This window comes from Amyelois transitella, chromosome Z (assembly GCF_032362555.1).
Source record: "Amyelois transitella isolate CPQ chromosome Z, ilAmyTran1.1, whole genome shotgun sequence".
Lineage (NCBI taxonomy): Eukaryota > Metazoa > Arthropoda > Insecta > Lepidoptera > Pyralidae > Amyelois > Amyelois transitella.
In genome coordinates, this window is record NC_083535.1 from 5,631,479 (window position 1) to 5,655,076 (window position 23,598).

The 23,598-nt window shown below is 36.0% G+C and overlaps 3 protein-coding genes across 4 annotated transcripts in view; 1 reads left to right on the plus strand and 2 right to left on the minus strand.

Annotated features, from left to right (window-relative positions):
* Positions 1-214: 214 nt before the first annotated feature.
* Positions 215-5,430, plus strand: LOC106133825 (T-cell acute lymphocytic leukemia protein 1 homolog). Its single transcript, XM_013333659.1, has 6 exons — positions 215-267; positions 2,805-2,980; positions 3,283-3,403; positions 4,151-4,271; positions 4,832-4,922; positions 5,315-5,430. The coding sequence occupies exons 1-6, from the start codon at positions 215-217 to the stop codon at positions 5,428-5,430; spliced, it is 678 nt and encodes a 225-aa protein (XP_013189113.1).
* On the minus strand, positions 4,518-13,110 carry LOC106141400 (palmitoyltransferase ZDHHC16). Its single transcript, XM_060953631.1, has 5 exons — positions 12,740-13,110; positions 12,279-12,426; positions 11,974-12,165; positions 11,637-11,892; positions 4,518-7,839 (listed from the first exon to the last, which is right to left on the minus strand). The coding sequence occupies exons 1-5, from the start codon at positions 12,790-12,792 to the stop codon at positions 7,340-7,342; spliced, it is 1,149 nt and encodes a 382-aa protein (XP_060809614.1). The 5' UTR covers positions 12,793-13,110; the 3' UTR covers positions 4,518-7,339.
* Positions 13,111-13,827: 717 nt separating this feature from the next.
* Positions 13,828-23,598, minus strand: part of LOC106134047 (LON peptidase N-terminal domain and RING finger protein 3) — a 41,600-nt gene continuing 31,829 nt past the window's right edge. For both annotated transcript variants that reach the window (XM_013333999.2, XM_060953517.1), the window contains 8 exons: positions 22,440-22,792; positions 20,092-20,214; positions 19,540-19,797; positions 17,865-17,980; positions 17,423-17,552; positions 17,029-17,132; positions 16,621-16,891; positions 13,828-16,511 (listed from right to left, as the gene is read on the minus strand). In XM_013333999.2, the coding sequence (XP_013189453.1) occupies positions 16,374-16,511; positions 16,621-16,891; positions 17,029-17,132; positions 17,423-17,552; positions 17,865-17,980; positions 19,540-19,797; positions 20,092-20,214; positions 22,440-22,792 (1,493 nt within the window). In that variant the 3' untranslated portion in view covers positions 13,828-16,373. The remainder of the gene's footprint in view (positions 16,512-16,620; positions 16,892-17,028; positions 17,133-17,422; positions 17,553-17,864; positions 17,981-19,539; positions 19,798-20,091; positions 20,215-22,439; positions 22,793-23,598) is intronic.

Here is a 23,598-nt window from a genome sequence, read left to right on the forward strand (position 1 = left end):
GACTAAGATTTCCTAAAATAAGCTTTTTAGAAACACGCCTACGGTCCATAATGCGGTTCGCGGAATTTTGCGGCAAAATGTCACGCACACCACTCTGGCGCTCGCCCCCGTGCGGTAAGCACCCCAAATGGTATAAAATTGTTTACTCATACAAATTTTGCGCAGTTAAGAACGGATACTTACAGTTAAACTGATTTCAGTGTGTGGTGTTGAAATGTCTGGAGCAAGGGCCCAGTTGGCAGATTCATCGACGTCGCCGCCTCTTAGGTAATTTTTACTAATTTATATCTATAATATTTTGTTTCTATTGAGTTTAATTATTTTAATTATTTCTAATGAGTTATTAATTTTTCTTTATCAATTACCTACATAATTGTTTAAGCGGATACTAAAGAAAATTATGGGGATGAGATTTTTCTATCAATGAGTGATTTATACAAAAAAAAAAATACAAAATAGATATATAGACCTAAAAAGGTAAAGATTTATAAATATTTTATGATTTTTATTAATTACCTAAGATAGAATCTAAGAAAGGCAAGTTTTCAATTTACTAGATGGGTACTTTTCATTTTAGAATCCGACGGAATTTTGAACTTTTAACTTGTAAGTAACAAAATTTGTTAAAAGAAACGAGTAACTATAACTACCTTACTTAGGTAAGTACTTAATAACTTCATAAAATTTAAAGAACTGTATCCTTAATACTCGTAGGTACTTAATGAAGGTACCTACGTATTTTATTTTTTGACTAGCTGTTGCCCGCGACTTGGTCCGCGTAAATATCGAGTTGAATCTAGATCATACAGTCCGATACAGACAGACAGAGAAAAAATGTAAAAAATTAATTCTCTATCCGTTTCAGTCAAAATATTAAATGTACAGACAAAATATTTTTACCGTTTTATTATAAGTAGTATTTGATTTTGAGTTTTTTAAAATAAATACTCAAATAACACAAAAAAAAATATTTTTATAAAAAATATCTTGTTTGCTCGAACTTAGACCGTCAACTTCACAGACTCACGCGCCAACCACTGGACCATCGAGGCCGTTGTAGTGGTGTCGAAATTAAAGTAGAATACATACATACATATGGTCACGTTTATATCCCGTGCGGAGTAGACAGAGCTAATAGGCTTGAAAAGACTGAATAGCCACGTTCAGCTGTTTGGCTTAATTATGGAATTGAGATTCAAATAGTGATAGGTTGCTCGCTAATCGCCTTAAAAAAGAATCCCAAGTTTGTAAGCCTATTCTTAGTCGCCTTTTACGTGCGTTTTATGTGCGGCAAAACCAGAATATTATAATATCAAACTGATTTTCACTTATATTTATATATTATAGATATAAAGCTGTCGTACAATGATAAATGACTTTGAATTTTAAATTTCGTAACTTATTTGCTGGCAAACTCATGCCTTGAGTTCATTCAAATGTCGATAACTTTTTTTTTATTGAACTGATTTTGATGAAACATACTTTAAATGTTTTTCTGAGTTAAAACAAAGCAATTGGTGAAAGTTTGAAGTAAATCGGTTCAGTACTTTCGGAGATAATCGTGATCATACATACAGACAGACAGACAGACAGACAAGAAATAAAAAAGAAAATATTTTTGCGTTCTATAATTCATTCATAAGTCCCTCTATCCATTTCAGTCAAAAATACTAAATGTACAGACAAAATATTTTTACTGTTTTATTATATGTATAGATAAACAAAGTGTACTTTTGTTTAAAAAGTACCTAGGTACTTATAGAACCATCAGGTTCTAATTCCATCTCGGCTATGCACCAATGACTTTTCCTACTTACATTTTATTTAGGTACGAAGTAGGTATATCTAACTACTTATATTAAATTGCCAGCAACAATTTAGGTAACTATCTGTAATTTAAAAAATAACTTCCTACTGACATAAAAAGGAGAAAGGCAGTGGGGTTTGTGGGTAGCAAGTATTATAAAAAATCGTTTAACAGTAGTCAGTCAAGTCATATTCCCGCAGAACAGTGTCAAAAAGAAATGAATTATCGCTATCGATCAAATGGAATTGTCGATAGGTATCCAATAATTAAATCACCCGTTTTCTTAAGGTTGATTTGATCCAAGTACCTACCATAAAAGTGTGCAATCAAACTGGCATCTACTAGATACTAAAAATAAAAAGAACAACAAATGCTTTCAAGGAATAAAAAATAACCTTTTGATCGTCTTTATTAATATCGAATTAAATAATTTATTACAAAAGAAACCAAAGTTACTAAAAAATTAAAAAGTAAAGAATGAAGATAAACAACAACGTAAAAACAACACAAATGCGATCCTAACAATAAGAATTGAATAAAATACCTAAAATCCGTGTAAATATGTGAAGATTTCCCAGATAACCCTGGGATTAGTAACAAATTGCAAGGTAAAATATTCATAAATGAAAGGGAAATAGGCATACCTGCTAAACTCTTTCGGAGTTATGAAAGCGCGTTGGTCTCGTAGGCCATTCTAAAAGTTCCTCCGCAACCTTTGCAGAAATGCCTACGGGGCTGCTCCCTGCTTCAGCGGTGTTGTATTTTATTATTTTTCATAACTTTGGCGTACAGAGCTAGGTAGGTTCGTAAACTTAGATCTTTTATTTGGCGTCCTGCACGATTACTAAAAATATGAGACCAACTACATTACAAACTCTCCCTGCGAAACACATAGTTAAAAAACTTACGTGCGATCTGTTATTATTTATTTAAAAAAGATTTCCATAACTTCCCACTTTTTTTACAAATTACAAAATTATTTTCCTTATTGTTGCAGTGAGAACCGTCGTATAGACTACTCAGGCCTGAAGTTCGCGTACGCGGATGGTTCCGACGACGAGAGTCCATCGTTGACATCGGAGCTGCCCTCATGCGTGTACGCCGCGGCGAGGAGTAGGCTGCAACTTCCGCTAGCAGCTTACGTTCATCAGCACAGCAGGCAACTACACCCAGGTAGGCTACTAACTATCCATACGATAAAGCTTTGTCCCTTTAACAATCCTCTTTCTAATTTGTATGGTTTTGTCCATTTTTTCCTTTAGTAGACAGGTGCTTGCTAGTGCTACCCCTAATGTCGACTAAATGGTAGCATACACAAATTTTCATAAAAGAAATTCTGGTTTTCCAGAGAATCAGCCAGATTTTTCTTTCCAGACATATTGAAGCCCAATTTGTAGTACTTCACTACGAAATTACTTTCATGACTTCACTACATAAGTGCTATCTGGTATCATAACCTAATCCATTTTTATTAGACGTGCTGTTGGAGACGTCAGCGGAGCCCGAGTACCAGTGTGGCGGGTCTCCGTACCGGGTGCAACGCGCGGCGGCCAACGTGCGCGAGCGCCGACGGATGCTGAGGTCCGGCCCCAATGGGTACCCGTTATTTTGCGGAGTTGTTCCTTGCATGCCTATAGTTTGCTTGTGATTCAACTAGCATTCGCCGCGGCTCAGACCGCGTGAAAAATACCCAATGTCCTTCTCCGTAGTCCTTATTACCTTTATTGAAGCAAAACTTCATGGAGATCGGTTCAGTGGTTTTGACGTGAAAGACGGATAAACAAACAGACTTTCCCTTTTATAATATTAGTATGGATGGGTGCCGTGTGGTTCCCGGCACCAATACAAAAAAGAATAGGACCACTCCATCTCTTTCCCATGGATGTCGTAAAAGGCGACTAAGGGATAGGCTTACAAACTAGGGATTCTTTTTTAGGCGATGGTTTAGCAACCTGTCACTATTTGAATCTCAATTCTATCATTAAAATAGCTGAACGTGGCCATTCAGTCCTTTCAAGACTGGTGGCTCTGTCTAAGGGATATAGACGTGACCATATGTATGTATGGATATGGATAACATATTAATAGTTAAATAAAAGGTATAATGAAGGTCATAATGAATTTTAGTCTATACTTAGTTACCTACTTTGCCTCGGAAACAGTTTTATCTAAATCGGATCAGTAGTGTCGAAGATGTATATAAAACATTATTTTTTGTCATGAAAATGCTAAACAATTCATGAAAATATACCATTCCCTTCAGATTTCTTTTGCGTAACCACTCTTTCATTCCTCATACCAATAATATGTAGCTATACCGTGTGTATTACGTTGTGACTTTAGCAGTATAAACTCGGCGTTCGATGAACTGCGAGTCCACGTGCCGACGTTTCCGTATGAGAAGCGACTCAGTAAGATCGACACCCTTCGACTGGCCATCGCCTACATCGCTCTGCTGAGGGAGGTGAGGAAACTGTAGCAGGGGCGATGATTCGGTTTCAACCGCCGCCAAGGCAAAGATCTTCCGCCAGGCTAGGCTTATGCCTGAGAGCCGCGGTTCCCCGTCTTCCTTTTGTCGCGGTTCAGCCCAATCTATCACTTCCGCTACAAAACAATTAGATTTTATTTTTTAAATTTTGTACTATTAGAGAAATTATTCAATCATACGTTAAGGTTTGATTATAAGTATCTGAAATAAAAATACCTTGCCTTATCAGTTCGAAGAGTTTATTACTGTGACACCCAGTTATGTATTAGCTTTATTTTCTACCCTTAAGTTTAAGATGAAGCCCGAAAATGCTTGTAAAAAAGTAGAAACGCAAATTGAAAATTTACATCACTTTAGCTTACATTAAAGTCAGCAGAGCCCGTATCTATTCCCATAATCACAATGTATAGGTACATTGTTGAGGATATAAAAAGAACCAAACTTTTAAGTGAATAGAACAAAGTTTACTTCGGATGCTATGCCATAGTCACTTTCTTTTACATGTTTAGAAAATTATAAAAAGTATTTTATTTTAGGTCTTAGATGCGGATTACGATCCACTTACATATGTAGAAAAATGCCTGCGCGGCGAAATAAAAGCAGATCGCGCGCACTGGAACACAAGCGGTGAGTTCAAAACAATATTCAACTTGAGATTTTTGCCTAGGTAACTACGACGAACATAAAAAAATAAGTAAACTTGATGATAAGTTCATCGCGGATCAATCAGTTGACGCTCATTCATCAAGACCGCATCTCAATTATAACGGGACAGCATCAATTTTCAAATAAAAAAGCGGGAATTTTACTAGCGGGTTCATTAACATAATTTTTGGTCCTAGGGCGTCCACAATTCGTCGACTCCTTTTCTATCGCAAAATCGTTCAAAAAAGTCCCACAAAGTTCATAGTGACACAATAGTAAGCACCTACAATTACTTGTTGTTATAAAAAGCTCAACGGGAATATCTGAGATCCACACTAGAGATTTAAAAAATTAAAGAACATTGTTGTTTTCAGACCTTACCGCCCGTCTGTCGTGGATCAATTGGGAGAACCTTGGCGTGAACCCTCAGCGCCGCAGTGTGCTTACTTCCCTGGCGCTCAGTTCAGACAACCTGCAGTATCATAACTAACAAACGTCTCATCTGCGTTCACTTGTATTGTTGTGTAGCAGTAGGTAATGTAGACAACGCTATCGCAGTATATTTTGTGGGCTATTAGCGGACTTACATAAAAACATATACCTACATAAAATCACGTCTATATCCCTTGTGAGATAGATAGAGCCAACAGTCTTAAAAAGACTGAAAGGCTACGCTTAGTTGTATGGCTTAATGATGGAAATTATTAGCGAACTAAGGGAGGCATAACTGGAAAGAAGACATGGACGAAGGACATCGCACAGGTAAGGTCTGTACGAATCGTATAAGGCGACAAAAGCAGTAAGCACTCTCATGCCTACCTAATAAGATGCTGTTTCGCCGTTATATTAGGGATAAAAAATCCAACGAAAGTTTGTTTTTGTATAAATTCGTATTCGTGCCGTACTTCAATAGGTTGAAAAACGCCAGGGTAAATAAATATATATGGGCCTCGAAATAATTTTATAATAATATAAGATATTTTTTGACTCAAATGTTTTTAGGTCTTCAGGAGTAGATCCTGAGGACCGAAGTCTAAAAAACATTTTCCACAAATTTTTAAAGACCTTTCAACGACGGCAGGCCGTAATACCGGGTCAGGACCTCAGTTAAACTTTAAGATGTGACATTAAATATGATGTCTACCCATTATTCCATATAAGACAGTGCCATATTAGTATACATATGTAACACAGCGATGTGCATGTTTTAATCAAAAATTTACATCACAATAATGCACATCACTGGCGTTACAAACAAATATCCTAGTAAGATTATATTTTATAACATAGGTTAGAATATCATTAGCTATGCTCAGTCAATTATGTACGCTGTAATAAATACCATAGAAAAACCAACGCTAGATGAAATAGATAATGATCCAAGCTTCCAGAAAGAACGCCTTCGTTAAGTTAGTAAAGTTCAGCGACGCGCTAATAAATGTAAAATAACATCCCGTAGGCAAAGCCGAAAATGATAAAACTAAAGTGTATTAAATAAAAAATACCGCTCTTTCGCCCAAGAAGTAGCGCTTTAAGTGTAACGTAAGTCTTTTGTACTGTATGTTTATAAGTATTTTTTTTATTTGAATTTAGTAAAAAAGGTGCAATATGTTTAATATGTAGTAATTGTAACGTTACATATGTATATTTTGTAGTCTTAGGTTTAATAAATTTAAATAAAATTTGATTATGAATATATTTTGTTTTATTTATATTCCTTCTATTTAGTTCAAAATAATTAGACTGAAGTAGCAAGGTATTTCTTATCGTCAAATTAAGATAATTTCTTATCGTCAAATAAGGAATTGCTCGCATCTAAAATTGACTTATAACCGGGGCTTAACCACCGGTAACTGCGTTTAAACCGATGAACTATAATTTTCCCGCTACAAAGAATGCATTTTACACAGATTATTTACGATAAATGCTAGTAACTACCAAGAAATATTTTGTTCAGTCGCTTGCGGATTATTTGCTAACAATTGCTATCCTAAATGCGCGAATGTAAGTATAAAGAATTTAAGACAAATTACTAAAATGCCTCCTCTGGTGTAAGTTTATAATGCCGCAAAATAAACTATTTACTGTGAGAGTAAGAAGGCTCTGTCTGTTCATTTGTCTCAATACATATGTCGCTAATAATTTTTATACATCTTTTAGCCTAAAATTATGCAAATATACTAGCTGATTCACTAACACAATCACTGACATACTATTTACAAAAATAAATATTTTACCTTATTAACTAATCATTGCTTCATCTTTTAGATTGTTTTGTAGATTGTACTATGAATGTACAATTTGATCGCAAATAAATCTATATCACTTCCTAAACAAGTCAAAACTTCCACTTTTCACTTAAGTACAAAATTGGAACGTATTTAATTAAACAATCCTGTTCAAGGCCAATCTTCTAGCACATTATGAACCGTATGCCAAGTCAAGCCATTCCCAGGGGGCCTGTGTCTTGAAGGAAATAGAACATGTTTAAAAAATGTCCTTCCTTGTGTTAGTCCGAGAAACAACTTCCAATTCTTCTTCCTGCCGAAGTTGTAAGGATTTCTGAAAGACTTCTGCGTCTTCCGGAGTGTCTCGTTTATATGTGCTTCCACACTGGTTTCCCCTCTGCTTATATTCTTTCCGTGCATAGTACTTAGTGTTCCCAACGCGAAGAGTACGGATACGCAAGTGACGGCCATGAAGGCGACGGCTTTTCTTTTCCACGGGTGAGCTGATATCCGCTGGGTTTCCGTGATGGGGGGCACGGGGAGGTCGTGCTCCCGGGGGAAGTTCACCGAATCGTACTCCACAATCACCTGGACGGGCACCAACACACCTGATTGGTTCACACGTACAGGATGACCTATTAAATCTGGATCATTGTTGGGAATGATGCCACCTGGAAGCAAAGGTCAGTTTTTAATATTCTGTTGATAAGAAAAAGCTGGCGTTTGTCAAATTATTATAAGGCGAAAAATCTTTTATACGTGAAATACTAAACATCAAACATCCTATCCTACTACTATTATAAAGGCGAAAGTTTGTATGGATGTATGGATGTTTGTTACTCTTTCACGCAAAAACTACTGAACCGATTACCATGAAATTTAGTATGTAGGTAGCTGAAGACCCAGAATAACACATAGGCTACTTTTTAAACCCAGAGTTCCCGCGGGATTGATAGGGTTTCCATGCGGACGAAGTCGCGGGCGGCCTCTAGTACTATTATAAAGGCGAAAGTTTGTATCTGTATGAGTTCTGGAATAGTGTAAGAGAAGTATTGAAAGTTACCAAGCCAAATGAGAAGATTATTATGTTAGGTGATTTTAATGGATGGGTGGGTGTAAAGCGTGATGGATATGAAAAGGTGCTTGGTGCGTTTGGTGACGAAAAGGTGAATGATAATGGAAGAAGTGTATTAGAAATTTGTCTAGAGTGGGATCTTTTTGTGTCGAACTCAATGTTTCAACATAAAGAGATCCACACCTACACAAGAGTGGAAGGTATTTTAAAAAGTATGATAGACTTTGTGATTGTAGATGAAAGATTGAAGAACAAAGTGCTGGATACCCGTGCATATCGCGGTGCTGGCATTGACTCGGACCATTTACTGGTGATATCCCGGATAAGGGGTATCTTCAATCGCTGGCGGCACAGGGTAAGGGAGCAAACCAGCGCTTTGGAAAGAGTAAAAGTAGAAAATTTGCAAGATATGGATGTAGGTAAGAAGTATATTAATAGACTGAAGGATGAATTTGAAGATTTAGAGGAAATGAGCGATATTGAAGATGGATGGAAGGAATTTAAAGAAAGAATTGTGAAAGTAGCTGTTTAAGTGTGTGGTGTAAGTAGAAGAAGGAAAGGAAAAAATCACAAAAATGCGTGGATGAGTAAAGATGTGCAAGAACTTGTGCGATTAAAGAAGAAAGCTTGGCTGGATTTGTTAGCAGCAAAAGCTAACTTAAGAATGCAAGAGGTTATAGATGAAGATGTGAATGAAGCACGTAAGGAATATAAGAAAATGAAAGATTTGGTTAAGAAAGCTGTGATTAGAAAGAAAGAAGAGTATAAAGAGGATTTTGATAAAAGGCTATCAGAAGACTTTCAGTCAAATCTGAAAGTATTCTGGAAATCCGTAAGGTCCGCCCGAGGAAATACTATAACCAGAGAGCTGACTAGGATCAGATGCCAGGATGGTAGCGTTGTGAAAGGAGAAGAATGTGTACTAAAGATATGGAAGGACTATTTTGAAAGTTTATTTGAAAAAAGGAAGGAAATAAGAAAGATTTCTGCTATAGCGAAGAAAAAGAGAATGAGATGGAAGGCGAAATTGAAATGTTCGAAATTGTGGAAGCACTTAAGAGTATGAAAGCGGGAAAGGCTGCTGGGTGTGATAGAGTGTCGGTCGAGATGCTTAAAGCAGGAAAAGGCGTAGTAGCTAGTCAGTTGTACTGCCTTTTCAATTTGTTTTGGAGAAGCGGCCGAGTACCAAAAGATTGGTGTAAGGCTGTTATCGTGCCACTTTACAAAGGAAAAGGGTCACAGCTGGACTGCAAAAATTATCGTGGTATAAGCCTGCTTAGCGTCGTCGGCAAATTGTATGCTAAGGTATTGATTAATAGAGTCAGGAATGAAACTGATGACAAAATATGGGATGCTCAAGCGGGATTTCGAAAGGGAATGGGATGTACTGATCAGGTCTTTTCCTTGCGGTGCATAGCCGAAAAGTTTTTGGCCAAGAGTCAAAAAGTCTATTGCACATTCGTAGATCTGGAAAAGGCCTATGACAGAGTTGAGAGGAATGAATTGTGGTCAGCACTTTCTATGCATGGGGTGAGCAGTCTCTTAATACGAGCACTGAAATCCTTATATGAGGATTCGAGTGCTTGTGTCAGGATAAACGGAGCGCACACTGAGTGGTTTAAGATTGAGAAAGGCGTTAGGCAAGGATGTGTTGCGTCACCGTGGCTGTTCAACCTATTTATGGATAGCTGTTTGACAGATTTGAAAGAGTCTAAAAGTGGATTAAGGATGAATGAGTTACTCGTCAAATGTCTGCTCTATGCCGACGATCAGGTTATACTGGCGTCATCAGCGGAGGAGTTACAGGAGATGGTAAACTGTATGCATGAAGCTTTAAAAGAGAAAGGAATGAAAGTGAACGTAAGTAAAACTAAAACACTGGTTTTTGAAATGGAGAAAGAAATGACAGCATGTAATATTTTGATTGGAGGAGAAAAAGTGGAGCAAGTGAAAGAGTTTGTATATCTAGGATCAAAGTTTACATCAGATGGCAAGTATGATAGTGATATTGAAAGGAGAGTGAACGCGGGGAACATGGTGAATGGAGCTTTGCATGCCTTTATGAGCAGTCAGAAACTATCCAAAAAGGCTCGACTGGCTGTGCACAGGGGCGTGTTGGTCCCGACATTAATGTATGGGAGTGAAAGTTGGGTATGGCAAAAGAAGCATGAAAGCAGAATAAATGCAGTGGAAATGAGAGCGTTAAGGAGTATGATGGGTGTGAAATTGAGTGACAGGATAAGGAACAGCGTGATAAGGGAATGTTGTGATGTGAAAGAAGATGTAGTTACAGGAATAGAAAAGGGTATGTTAAGATGGTTCGGTCATGTGGAGAGGATGAATGAAAGCAGGTTGACTAAGCAGATATACAAGGAGAGTGTGGAGGGAAAGGTCGGAGTGGGAAGACCTAGACGAACGTATCTTGATCAAATTAAGGACGTCCTGGTAAAGGGTCAGGTCAAAAGTACCCGAAACCGCCGAGCTTGTATGAAGAGAGTTATGAATGTGGACGAAGCGAAAGAAGTATGCAGAGATCGTGGCAAGTGGAAAGAGGTAGTCTCTGCCTACCCCTCCGGGAAAGAGGCGTGATTTATGTATGTATGTATGTATGTAAAGTTTGTATGGATGTTTGTTACTCTTTCACGCAAAAACTACTGAACCGATTACCATGAAATTTGGTATGTAGGTAGCTGAAGACCCAGAATAACACATAGGCTACTTTTTATCCCAGAGTTCCCGCGGGATTGATAGGGTTTCCATGCGGACGAAGTCGCGGGCGGCCTCTAGTCATCCATAATCCCAACTTATAAAATAAATCCGAAAGGAAGTTTGTTTGTTTGTTTTCTTCACCCATCATCTACTCAACCAATATTCTTCAAATCTCGCTTAAAAGTTTACAGAAGGATATCCTGGAGTCATCTCGGTAAAAACTAAAGTTCCCCTGGAATCCAGCCTGGCGTCTGAAGTTTTAGGCAACCGGGACACTAACTCATACTGTATTATGTATGACTAACTGCAGTACCTACTATCAAAGTTTTCATGAGCTATTATTATGTTGCATGAATAGCATCAATTCAAAATAAATATAAACAAAACAAAAACAACCAGTTAAGCTCAATGATCAAATAATATATCATATTTCCAGTATTTAGGCAGTATTATTATTCAGGAAAATTCAAGATGCTCACAGTATATTAAATAGGAACTAACAATAGTTAAAACTAAAAGGGAAAATTATGGAAGGTAAGACTAGGAATAATATATATTGATCACATAAAAGAAAAACAAATTACAAATTTTGCACAGAAAATATGAATGGAGGGCGCTCCAATGACTCCACCAACATATGTTAACTCTTCAAATTTAGGAGAAGAAAATTACTATGTTATTTACCTGTATCATTTACCCAGAGCACCTGATAACCAATATCTAGTCCAGCAATAATGACAAAGGCAACCCCAGCCACCATGTAAGCCATGTAGAGGTAGAAATGCCTCGCATTGAAATACCCAACACAATTGTTGAGCCACGGGCAATGGTGGTCCATAGCAAGGATGCAGCGGTCACATACCGAGCAGTGGTGGGTGCGAGCTGGTTTGGGAGATATGCACTTCTTGCATATGCTAGCAGCTTCTGATATCATGGCTCCCTGGAAATAAATTATAGACCATGTTTAAAAATAACATCAAATAAATGTTTTCCTTTCATTCCATATAACAAAGATACTAACATGTGGAGGATATCCCGGTTCAGTGACAACTCCCATGTAATAATGAAACACTATGTTGAGAAGCAGCCAGTTTCCAAACACCACTAAGAATGTGGTAGTGTAAGGACATCGCTGCCACCAGTATGGTAATCCCACCCAATATGCTATTGCTACAACTGCCATTGTCAGTATGGTCACACAGAACACAAATACCTGTAAATTTAAATGATCAATATAGCACCTTTGACAGAGCCAACTAGTTGATTGTATTTTTACTAAGCAGTTTGAGCATCACTAAATGCAATGAAAATAAACATTCAACATACCTTTCCTAAGTATTTGGCAAAGTTGTCAACAAACCAAAATATAGGTTCCAGTAAACAATCAATGGCATAACTTTGACTCATGTGTTCATTGTAGGTTAATGAGCGTATTGCTAGTGTTGTTTCTGAATACTTCCATACAATATTTGTTCTGAAATCAATTTAAAATTTAACATGATTAGAAACATACTTTACTGTCAGTTTATTAATAAAAATCCCCCAGTCCATTTCCATATCACAGTCTAGTTTGTTGTTGGCCTTTTCTAGTAAAAATCAACATTCATTCTCTTTGTATAAAAGCTCTCTTTTTCTCTTAGCATAGTCCAGATTAGATTGTTCTCTCAAACAGCATGTAAATGACATCATGTGATCGCTGTTTCCTTTTCTGTACTTCTTGTTATTATTATAAATTTAAACCTAGTCGAAAAAATAATTAAGAATTATGTGAATATATTTTGACTTACTTGATTCGACTATAAATATCCTTCCAGTGAAATCTCCACTTTATGACAACCATTGCTGCTATTGATTCTAAGACTTTAATTAAAACAAGTTATTTTGTTAATATAGGTACCTATAATTTTTTTATGTCTTTGCAAAATTATCTTCATTTTTATATAGATCCTTTGTAGGTATTGATTTGTGGCGAGGCGATGAGGACAAAGAACAAAAACAATTTACTATTCATTTCACCTTTAAAACGTCCGTTTATAAATAAAATCTTTATTAAAAAAAAAAGAACTCCGATTAAAAAAAATTATATTGCATATAAATTTATATTGATACAGAATGGAAAGTGCAACAACACCTAAATAAATAATAGAAAATTTACTGTTCTGTTGCCAACTATCTGCAATGAAAAGGTGCTGAAATAGCCCCAAAAAGCGCTAGATTGCAAAAAACAAACACTAAAGATAATTCAAGGCCCCCATAGCAACTCTATAAATGAGCGCGCATGTTTAATAAAATGTAAGTATTGTTATACATTACTATAGCTATTTAATAATTTTTATATATTAATAAATTATATATGTATAACTATATTATATATATATAATACATACACATATATATAATTTATATTATATATATATATATATATATATATATATATATATATATATATATATATATATGTTACACGACTAGTCTTCTCCTTAAATCTAATCTAATCTCTAATCTCTTGATTACAAGCTCCTTACTCTGGACACTGATGTGGCCAAAAAAGGCGCTAGGTTTAGCTCGAAGGTGCTAAATCGGTAACACTGCGGAAACTCATAAATGACACTGACATTGAAATTTACGGACGATTAGAAAAAAAAAAAATATGGATTTTAGACGATAACCAGGACGTGTATGGATACTAAAAACGCGACACACTTAAAAAAATAGAAGCGAATGGATTTAATTACTATATACCGTAAAGCATAGCCATAAAGATACATACTTTCATTAGGTTTTTTACTTTCATAGCGTGTTTCCGGTTGGCGTAGGGTTCTTTATATGCACCTACTTATATCTCAATACAAATTTAATTAAATAAAACCAACGATTGACATCAATGAATATATTATTATAAAGACAATGCGTTTCAATGAGAGCTCGAAAGCAAGAATGTAGTAGGTATGCTACGTTTAATTGTATCAAACAATATAAATTATGCATGTAATACATTCATGCCCTATCCTATGATATGACATCAAGATAATAATAATACAATCAATATATGTATGTATGTACTAACTGTACTGTTACAAAATGTTGATGTTCTACAGACTGACAAAAGATTTTAAATTAGGCATGTATTGTAAGTACCTAAGGAATCACCAAGTTAAAACCCCTTGAAATTCGGCAACTCTTTAGCTGTAAAGTAATGATTTTACGAAGTAGAATCTTTATTAAGCCAAATCTAATTTGATTTTTAAATCATACAAACCTATATTCTAAGGTTCCTAAGTTTGATAAAAGCTTATGAACTATAAAGGTATACCTAAATGAGTATCATCGAATATACCTAGTCCACCCCTAAATACTGTCACAAAAAAACACTTTTATTACTCTAACAGTAAGTTTTTTAAACCCTTCTCCCAGTTTAATATCACAAATAGTGTTAAACACTAATTGGCGCTAAATAGACAACATACAGTATTTGTGGCCAGACTAAGTTTAAATAGTGATTATAACTATTAAACTAAGTAAAATGAAACAATATGCGATCACAGCGAACTTAAACAAATAATTAAATCTTATTTAACAGCTTATTAATTATATTGAGATCACATGATTTAAATTAAGAATTATTGGTCACTTTCAAACTTTGACACAATGTGTTATTGCATAATTTTCGCAGTTTCGATCATTTCAACTATAATTTCAGAATGACAAGTTGCGAATGTGATGAACTGGGAAAATTAAGTCAAAAGTAATGACAATAAAATCACCAATTCTTTTTTGCGATAACTATTTGCGAGAGTGACGAACTATGTCACAACCGTTTTAGTGGCAATACTTCTTTTTTCTCATCTTAATCCTTTAAACCACTGAAGGTAAATAAAAAAATTATAAAGCAAATCACCGAGACTGAGCTAGCTCATTGTTAGTTCGAGACTTGTGCTATGGAATATTAACTAAAGATAACTAAATAAAGCTTTAAGAACAAATATATATATTACATATTCATGATAACTTACACAACTACATCGGTAACACTGATGAGTAAATCAGACGATTATTACGACTTACAACTACATATTTTAATGTATTAAATGTTAATGAAAATGACGACACTTAATATTAAAGTGTAATTGGTTAATATTCGTAATTCTAATGAATACACGACACAAAGTACATTGATTAGAAAATTCTTGTAGTTCTAAAGACTTAAACATATAATCTTAAAAGTAATGTTGGCTGTCTTTATGAATCATTTTCTGTTTTTTCTGTTGTAATACCAATAATAGGGCCTGACAAATAATCATGGAATTCACATCCTTTCAAATACCAATTAAAATTTTGTGGCATACAAGAACAACAGTAACAACCATAACCACTTGCCAGACAACCAACATGGTGACACACTTTAAATGCAACATCTACTTAACTAGATAAATCTAACATTATATGACAGTCTCAATTGGTATGTACTTAATGAAGATAAAAATAATTGACTATATAGAAATAGAAAGGGAGCGCTGGAATGTATAATATTTTAATTTAAACATTGAACTTAAGAAGTTCTGTAAAACGAAACACAAAATGACAAACGAAATCACACAGGTACTAGTACTCTCCATACAAGTGATCTATCAAATGGATATTTTATATCGCCATCCTTATCTTATTGATAAGGATAAAATGGGACGGTTATATAAAATGACGGTTTCTCAGATCACTTTTCATCAACTCATTTCTTGATTAAAATTACTTATTAAAATAATTAGTAAAGAACTCTTAGAGTATCGTAATATTATTATAGGGTAACTATTAGTTATATAGACGCGATTAATGCTGCCTAGTGTCTTTTTCTAGACAAATTTTTAATTAAAGCGAACTTGAGGTTATTCCATGAAGTCGCGACAGGGTTTACCCTCAACAATCAGACTACGTAATCTATTACAATTAATACATGAATTAATAAATATGCAGAGCCCTGATGCATGAAAGAAGGAATTGTAAATATAAAATGTATATCAATCAAATAGGGATAGTACTTACATTTAATATAAAAGTGGACCCTAAGACAGTGCGGAATCTTTCGAATACGAAAATTCATAGTTATCACAATAGAAGAAAGTCGTGTGCTAAACAAAATCGTATGAAAATGATGGTTTACGAAGTCTTTGACACACTTTTAACTTTTAGAATACTTTAAGAAGAAGAGTTAAAGCTAGGGGATACATTAAGTGCACATCTGAGTAAGTAGGTATACAATCACATAGAGGACCCTGCAATTAGTTATTGAATACGTATTTAGAGTAGTACATATGGTAGATAATATGCGAAATGAATTTCGTTGTTGTGCCGTACAGCGACGACGGTGTAGTAGTAGTACTGCCCGACGGTAAAGAAGTGCATGCGTGGGGCGCGCCGGCTGCCCAATCACAATTGCCGCTGCTCCCACCAATCGAGGAGCGCGGATTCGTATACGCATTGACGCGGCTGAGCAAGAGAAGTGTTCAGCGTGCGAAGGACGGCGCGCATGCGTTTCACCAAGCTGTCGGTTGCCAGGATCAGGATCTGAGAAAAGTTATTCGCTATATAGCAATCGTTTTCATCCTCCTGACGTTGATTTAATTATAACACGATAGCTCAGCCAAGTATGAGCCAACAAAACGAGATCACATACCTTAATCTCCAATTTAAGCGGCAGGATAGAGATGAGCCACCACAGCCAGGAGGGACCGTCGGGTTCCTTCCACCAGTTTCCATGGGCATCGATGTAGGGCATAGGTCCGAAAGCCGTGTGGATGTTGGCACGGAGGACCGGGTTTATGCCGCTGATCCAAATGGCCGCCTTGTAAGCAATATGGCGGGCAAGCAGACGGAGGTCAGCCACGGTTTCATTGTTGACAATCGGTATGTCAACCACTGGTTGTATGCGGACGACGTCGCACCACCTGTAAGAAGTGCAGCATGAGTATTTAAAATCAGTTTATTGCACCAAAATTAAAACACTTTACAAAAAAATATAAAAAGTATAAGTGACTGATTGAAAATTCGATGAATAGTAATTTTAATGACCTAAAGCACTCACCCATCCCAGACGTCTTTCTCAATGACTCTGAAGCGGGATATTCCAATGGTGGACACGATGGTGCATCCATCAGGCAGATAGACGCAGTCGCGTAGTTCCAGAATCTGGAATCGGATATAAAACATTGAATGACCACAAAAACATTTTCAGGACATTTATACTGTAGCTGCACAGTCGCCTGCAGATCAACTTGATGATTTCGATTTGAACTTGAAACATTTAATTTGATTAGATATGAACAGGATCCCCTGTTCATATCAAATCAAATTAAATGCTTGTTTACAGTAGGTAAGACCGCGGCTAACCAAGTTGTCCTATAGAAAAATTACGACATTGCAAAAAACAATGAAGGACAAAACAAATAAACGTGTTAAGTAAAGGAAGGCGAAATTACCGTGCCGTATTCCGCGTAATTTCCCTCCCTGCGATAAGCCACCATGCCGAACTGGCGCGTTTCCGACTCCAGGATGCGGCGGATCATGAACCAATATCGCGGGTTGAATAGGAAAATTGGACACGGCATTCTGAAAAAAAAAATGAATACAGGATATAATAAAAAAATGTGTAGGGCTATTGACGACCTCAGATAAGGCATCAAAGCCCAATAGTAGACAAACACAACACAACAACAAGTCGACAAACCTAAGCTTTTAGTTATAAAAAACTAAAATTGGAAAAAATACCTAACATTATAATTTACAAATAAAAAAAAAAGATTTCTGTTCAATCAAATCATCAAAAATGAAAATGGACTTATATGGAATTTGCCCCAGAAATAATAATTTTCCCCCAAGAGCGAAGCCCCAGGAAGCATATATTGGAGTATAAAAACACACCCCGGGAAAGCAACGGTGCAGGCCAGGATCGGGATGACGCTGGGGTCCGGGGGCAGCGAGGCTTTAATCGCGCCGATAGCCATCAGCGCAGCGCACACATATTCCGTGATTTGGACCTGCCGATAAAATATAGGTACACATAAGATATACCTGCCGATCTATGCCGTGCTACCGAAGTTTGTTAATAGAGTTTGGAATACTATAAAATAATAGAAATACTATGTGGTATTTGAACTGTAGGAAGATACCGCGACTTAGAACTTACTATTTATAATTAATTTTCAAAGCTTGCACCGCATGCAGTTGTGTAAATCGGGGAAATAAAACTCTAAATTGAGATGTCATACCAAAATGTTATGGTAACCGATGGTGGCTATAACTATCACTTGCGAAGACACATTCACTTTTGTAGCGCGTCACGCATCATCATAACTTCAAATAAATTTATAAATCAATTTGAATCAGTTTTCGAAATCCTATATAATTCACTGGATTCAGACTGTGTTAGTCCAATGAATGGGCAATCGGACAGGCGCGAGTGCGTTGTATGATGTGTGTACGCCGGGATACAAGATTAATAGGCCCGTGGCGTAGCGGGGTGTCGGCTGCCCAGGCGGAAGACAATTTTGCAGCCCTTTTATTTATTCGATTGATTATAGACTTCAATTGATTTTGAGTACTTATTATACAATTAATGCTTCAATTTTATTGTACTACCAATAAATATTTGCACAAAAAATGTGTTTGGAAGGTGTTACATAAATATGGGACAATGTGAAATGGACAACTGACGAGACATCAATAATACAATATAATAAAGATAATCAAGCAACGCGGACGTAAAACCCTTAATCAACTTATATATAAATAGTATATCACAGAAGTCAATTTTGATGCCTAAATGTGCAGTGAAGGTTTTGTAGAAAGATTCCTAAACATGCGTATAAATTTATGTTATTCTTATTAAATTGGGTTTTACAATGTGGTAACATATCACAATCTACATGCTTTACCTGTAACAGGTGTGCAAATGTGCAAAATGCAGAATGACAAATTTGATGGGATTCGAACCCGTTTTCGCGTCATACTATTCCGCCGTCAAAATAAACATTAAAGCGGAGTAGTTATCTATTTCGCTCTATTTTAACAAAAATAAATTAAATTTTTGATATTGTATAAAAGGAATTTTCATTAAGTATACCTACATATTTATAGAAGCTCACTGAGGCGGGCCACAACACCGAAATAACTAAGAATGTGACTTCAAAGATTTAATATGAGGAAGAGCACACATAACTTTGTTTTATGGAATATTGTTTTGTTTTGAAGCATTACGACAACAGAAGAATACGAGATGGAAATAAAGTAATGAAAAATGGTTTAAAATCTACGCTTGTATCGGAGTTATAAAATGGGTTAAGTACTAAGTGTCAGATACCAATGCAATAGAAAACAGATTCTTAGTTAATTAATTTTTGCTTAACTCCTAATCGGATTTCTCCACTTGAAAGCTCGAAGTAACTTAACCTACACAAAAACCAGATGAATGGTGCGAGCGCCAGCTTTTTGTGATCTTCTTCCGGGCGTTTGTGCTTGCTGCTATGCTCGTTGCACCCATGACCACGATCCACCGATTTTACATACAGTATTATTTCATTACTCAAAACATACTTACATCTCGGAAACATATATTGTTGAGGGTTTGCATGCAGAGGGCGCACGTCAGGCGGTAATCCAGAGACCTTTCCAGGCAAGCATGGCAAAAAGTGTGGCCGCAAGGCGTGGTGACCGGTTTGCACAGCGTGTCGTAGCAATACACGCACTCCAGGTCACGCTCACGGAGCCACCTGGAGGTGGCTTGGGAGCCAATCTCTTCGCGAATGTCGGCTTCCAGCTCGACGACGTTCCGAGTTCTTGACAACTCTTGGAGGGCCTGGCAAAGAGAATAATGTTTGATACGAAACGCCTGGCAAAAGCAAGGAATTTAATGTAAACCATCGGGTAATCATTATTTCCTTGTTGTTCCTTAATAACGGATTTTGTCATTTATATAAAATTACTCATAGTTGCAAATGCTAAATCCATTATCCTCTCCTATCAGAGTTTAAAATCTAAGGCTTAAAAATCTAAATTAAAATCTCGATGAGACTGAAACCAACGACTGATCTTGCCGTTCCAGAAAACCTGAAATATTAACAATAAACCAATTCAAATACAAGATACTAACCTGGGTGAGCAGCCTGCGAGCAACATGGGCCACTTCATCAGCGGTGGCTGCGCGAGCAAGGTGGGGCACAGCCTCCAAGTATTGGCCTTCATCCATCAGGTGCCTTGCGAATTGCACACGGGCCTACCAATAAAAGTCAATTAGTCTTAACTCTTTTCATTAAATGCGGTAGTATTTTAGCTTTCTGTTTTAAAGCCCGGATATCGGCAGCTAAACTAGAGTTGCGAAATGATTGACAAATACGATCCAATATCAAACCTAGCCTCTCTAGAATTTTTTTAGAACCTTTGTTATTGAACGGTTTCATAAGGTATCAAGTACACATTTATGTTACATACAGAGGTATAATTTATTAAAGCTGTAATATACATACTATTGCAAACATATTGTACAAGAGGCAACCCATATAATTCAACATTATTTTAAATATTATTGTAGCAGGCATAACACTATCAGCGTCAAAGAGCAGTAATTCAGATATGATTATACAGATCAACGACAGAATTTTTTGAGAAAGAATTTTTTGTTCCTTTGGAATTCAACAAATCCGTCCAGTAGATTTCGCATGAAAAAGTATAAAACGTCAATACGGCCATCCTCGCAATGCCCACGTTTATGGTATTTGTCAATGGGATTACAGGCGCAAATCTGTATTCTATATTTCGCTTTTACAGTCGTACATGCCGATTGATATGACAATAAAGAAAAGGAAATAAAAACATTTATTCCGTTTGAAAAGACAAAAGGGAGACACATTTTTTCCAATCGAAATATCTGTGAATGGTCCAATACAGAGGAGTTAATCAACTGAATATTCGTTACTCGTCCTTTCAGGAATTCAAGTGAATAGAGTGCATTGAGTACGGAATATACCAACTCGATATAACTACACAACACCTGTCAATTTATCTCTTCTCTTCAATAATACAGTGGTATTTAAAATCACTGGCAACTTTTTAGCAATATGCTCCGTACATATAATAGAGAGAGAGAACACAAAAAATATTTAGAGATTTCTTTGGCAAACTGCTCTGTTACATTTTTGTGAACAACTGTGTTAACAAAAAATTTTAGTTATTGCTCTTCAGACAAATTAAGCGTTCTGTAACTCGTTTGAATTAATGATATTAAAATTAAGATGTACATTTTTCGTAGATAAATATCTAAAACAGAAGATAGCAAACAAATTTCTTTGGCAAGCTCTGTCTGGTTTGGGATTTTGTTTGAATCGTCTAATTGTGAGTGACACTGGGTACGTACCCAATGTCAGGCGCGGTCAAAGACATTTTAGAGAGTTCATTAATAACGCAGAATTATAAGCTGGCACTATTTAGGTACGAGTATTCTGCAATCACTAATGCCCGAATTTTGAACACCTAAAGAAATATAATTGTTTTATTTAAACTGTAATAAACTTTATTTTTGTTGTTTCGATTATTTGATATTTCCGTTTATTCAACCGCGCCCGATTTCGACCGTTTCATTTATTAACTTTGACATGTTATATACAGAACGAAGCGGACGGTTCATTAATTTTTTTACAATACATTTCACACATTACTTTAGTCAATAAGTACTAATTGATTAAATTTACCTGCTTGCAGTTGGCAAAGTAAACATGATTTCAACATCACACATCAAATATTCAATAAAAATCATTTCCACATGTATATTTTATTTAAAGAAACGATGGCTATTGTTTGTTTTTGTCTGTAACGTTTCCGTTGTTGAGTATTTTAATTCATTTAACATATTGGTAAAAAAAAATATTTTCAGAGAACAAGAATTAATGCAAACGTTATCAAATATAAATATGAAAGCATACAGGAAGTGGTAATTTATTTATTAGAATTACATACAAAACATGTGCGCTCACCCATCGGCCCGATTAGTTGGACACAATTTAAAATAGAACAATAACTTCAGTTTTATTTGTCATTTTTTACGCGCATCAGTAATTTTATTGTTGGCTATTTATATGAATCAGAATATAATTTATATATATAATAAAGACCCACCACCCAACCCACTTCCTCATTTAGCTCTCAGAATATTATGTAATTTATTAATTCAAATGACGAATCTGAGTATTGTCTCACTAACCACAGAATTTTTAATAGGTCTAATATAATATTTCCTAACTTTAAAAGACCGATTTTAGACCGCCTTAGAGAATTGTTACATGTCGCAAATATATATTATATGCAATCAAACAAAAATATACAGACGTCAAATGCATACGTTTTATGGTCTGTCTTTTTCGCACCTACGTCGTATTTATCGTTTCATCATACTGTCTTAATGATCAATTAAAATTTTAAGGACTTTAATAAAAAGAAATCTCTTACCGCAGGTGTGACCGGGATCCTACGGAACGGACTGATGGTCTCAATACTAGGAGGGGCAGAGAAATCCAATGGACCCCAGGCACCATCTTCTCTCATGTCATCATTACCAACTGGATTCTCTTTGACAGGTTCTTCCGATTTGGCAGCTGCCGAAGCATTTGAGGCATTGTTAACATAATCAGTATCGTCGGATGCTTTATCAGTTTGCTTTTCCTCATCTTTGTTCTTTGGTATCTGACCTTCATTTGGTATAGAGGACACTTCGTCGCGCTTTAAGGAAGCAGAATTATGATCTTGTCTGGGTCCGCCTTCTGGCACCATGTTGATATCCATTTCAGCAAGCAAGACACGTCCTAGAACAAAATGACACATGGAAATTCGCTCAAAATCGATATTCACAAAAATGTTTTTGTATCGATTGTATATGTTTTCAAGAACATTTTATGTTAGTCAGTTGTATGAAAAATATATACAATGTTAGTTGCTGAAAAAATAAATGTAGAAAAGCGGACCCCAGGCCCCAAAGCGCTATGGTGCAACTGGGAATGCACAAAGATAAGAGAGAGATGCAAAATATATGCAATAAACACGTAGATTTGTGCAATATATTGTATTCATACAATTTAATTTATTGTAAATAATTATAGTTTGTTTTTAGACTTTATGTAAATCTTATACTGTAATCTACACCACTCATCCACTTTATGAAAACTCGTAATTAATTTTGTGTACTCTATCCACAGATCTATATATATATATATATATATATATATATATATATAGAGAGAGAGATTTAAATACTACGGCGGCCATGTAAGTACGAATGACTTCTTTGTGAGTTATGTACATTAGTTTAATTGTAGTAGTTGGTAGATGGTAAAAAAGGTCTTTTCGTACGTACAATGACCCGATATCCCGTTCCCGTGAAAATTTCTTTTAATGCTCCTTACACTGTACAAAGAATGCACATGGCAAATCAACGATATTTATTATAGTTAAGTATATAGCTTTTCCCTGCGATTTCGATTGTTCACATTGTCGTCGTTTATCGTAAATCCCGCGTGAACAGTTGGTACTATTTATGAGATTAAAAGAACCCAGTGATTCATCGTAATCCAATGGGCAGTATTTGCGTGAACCTTGTATATACAGGCAGACA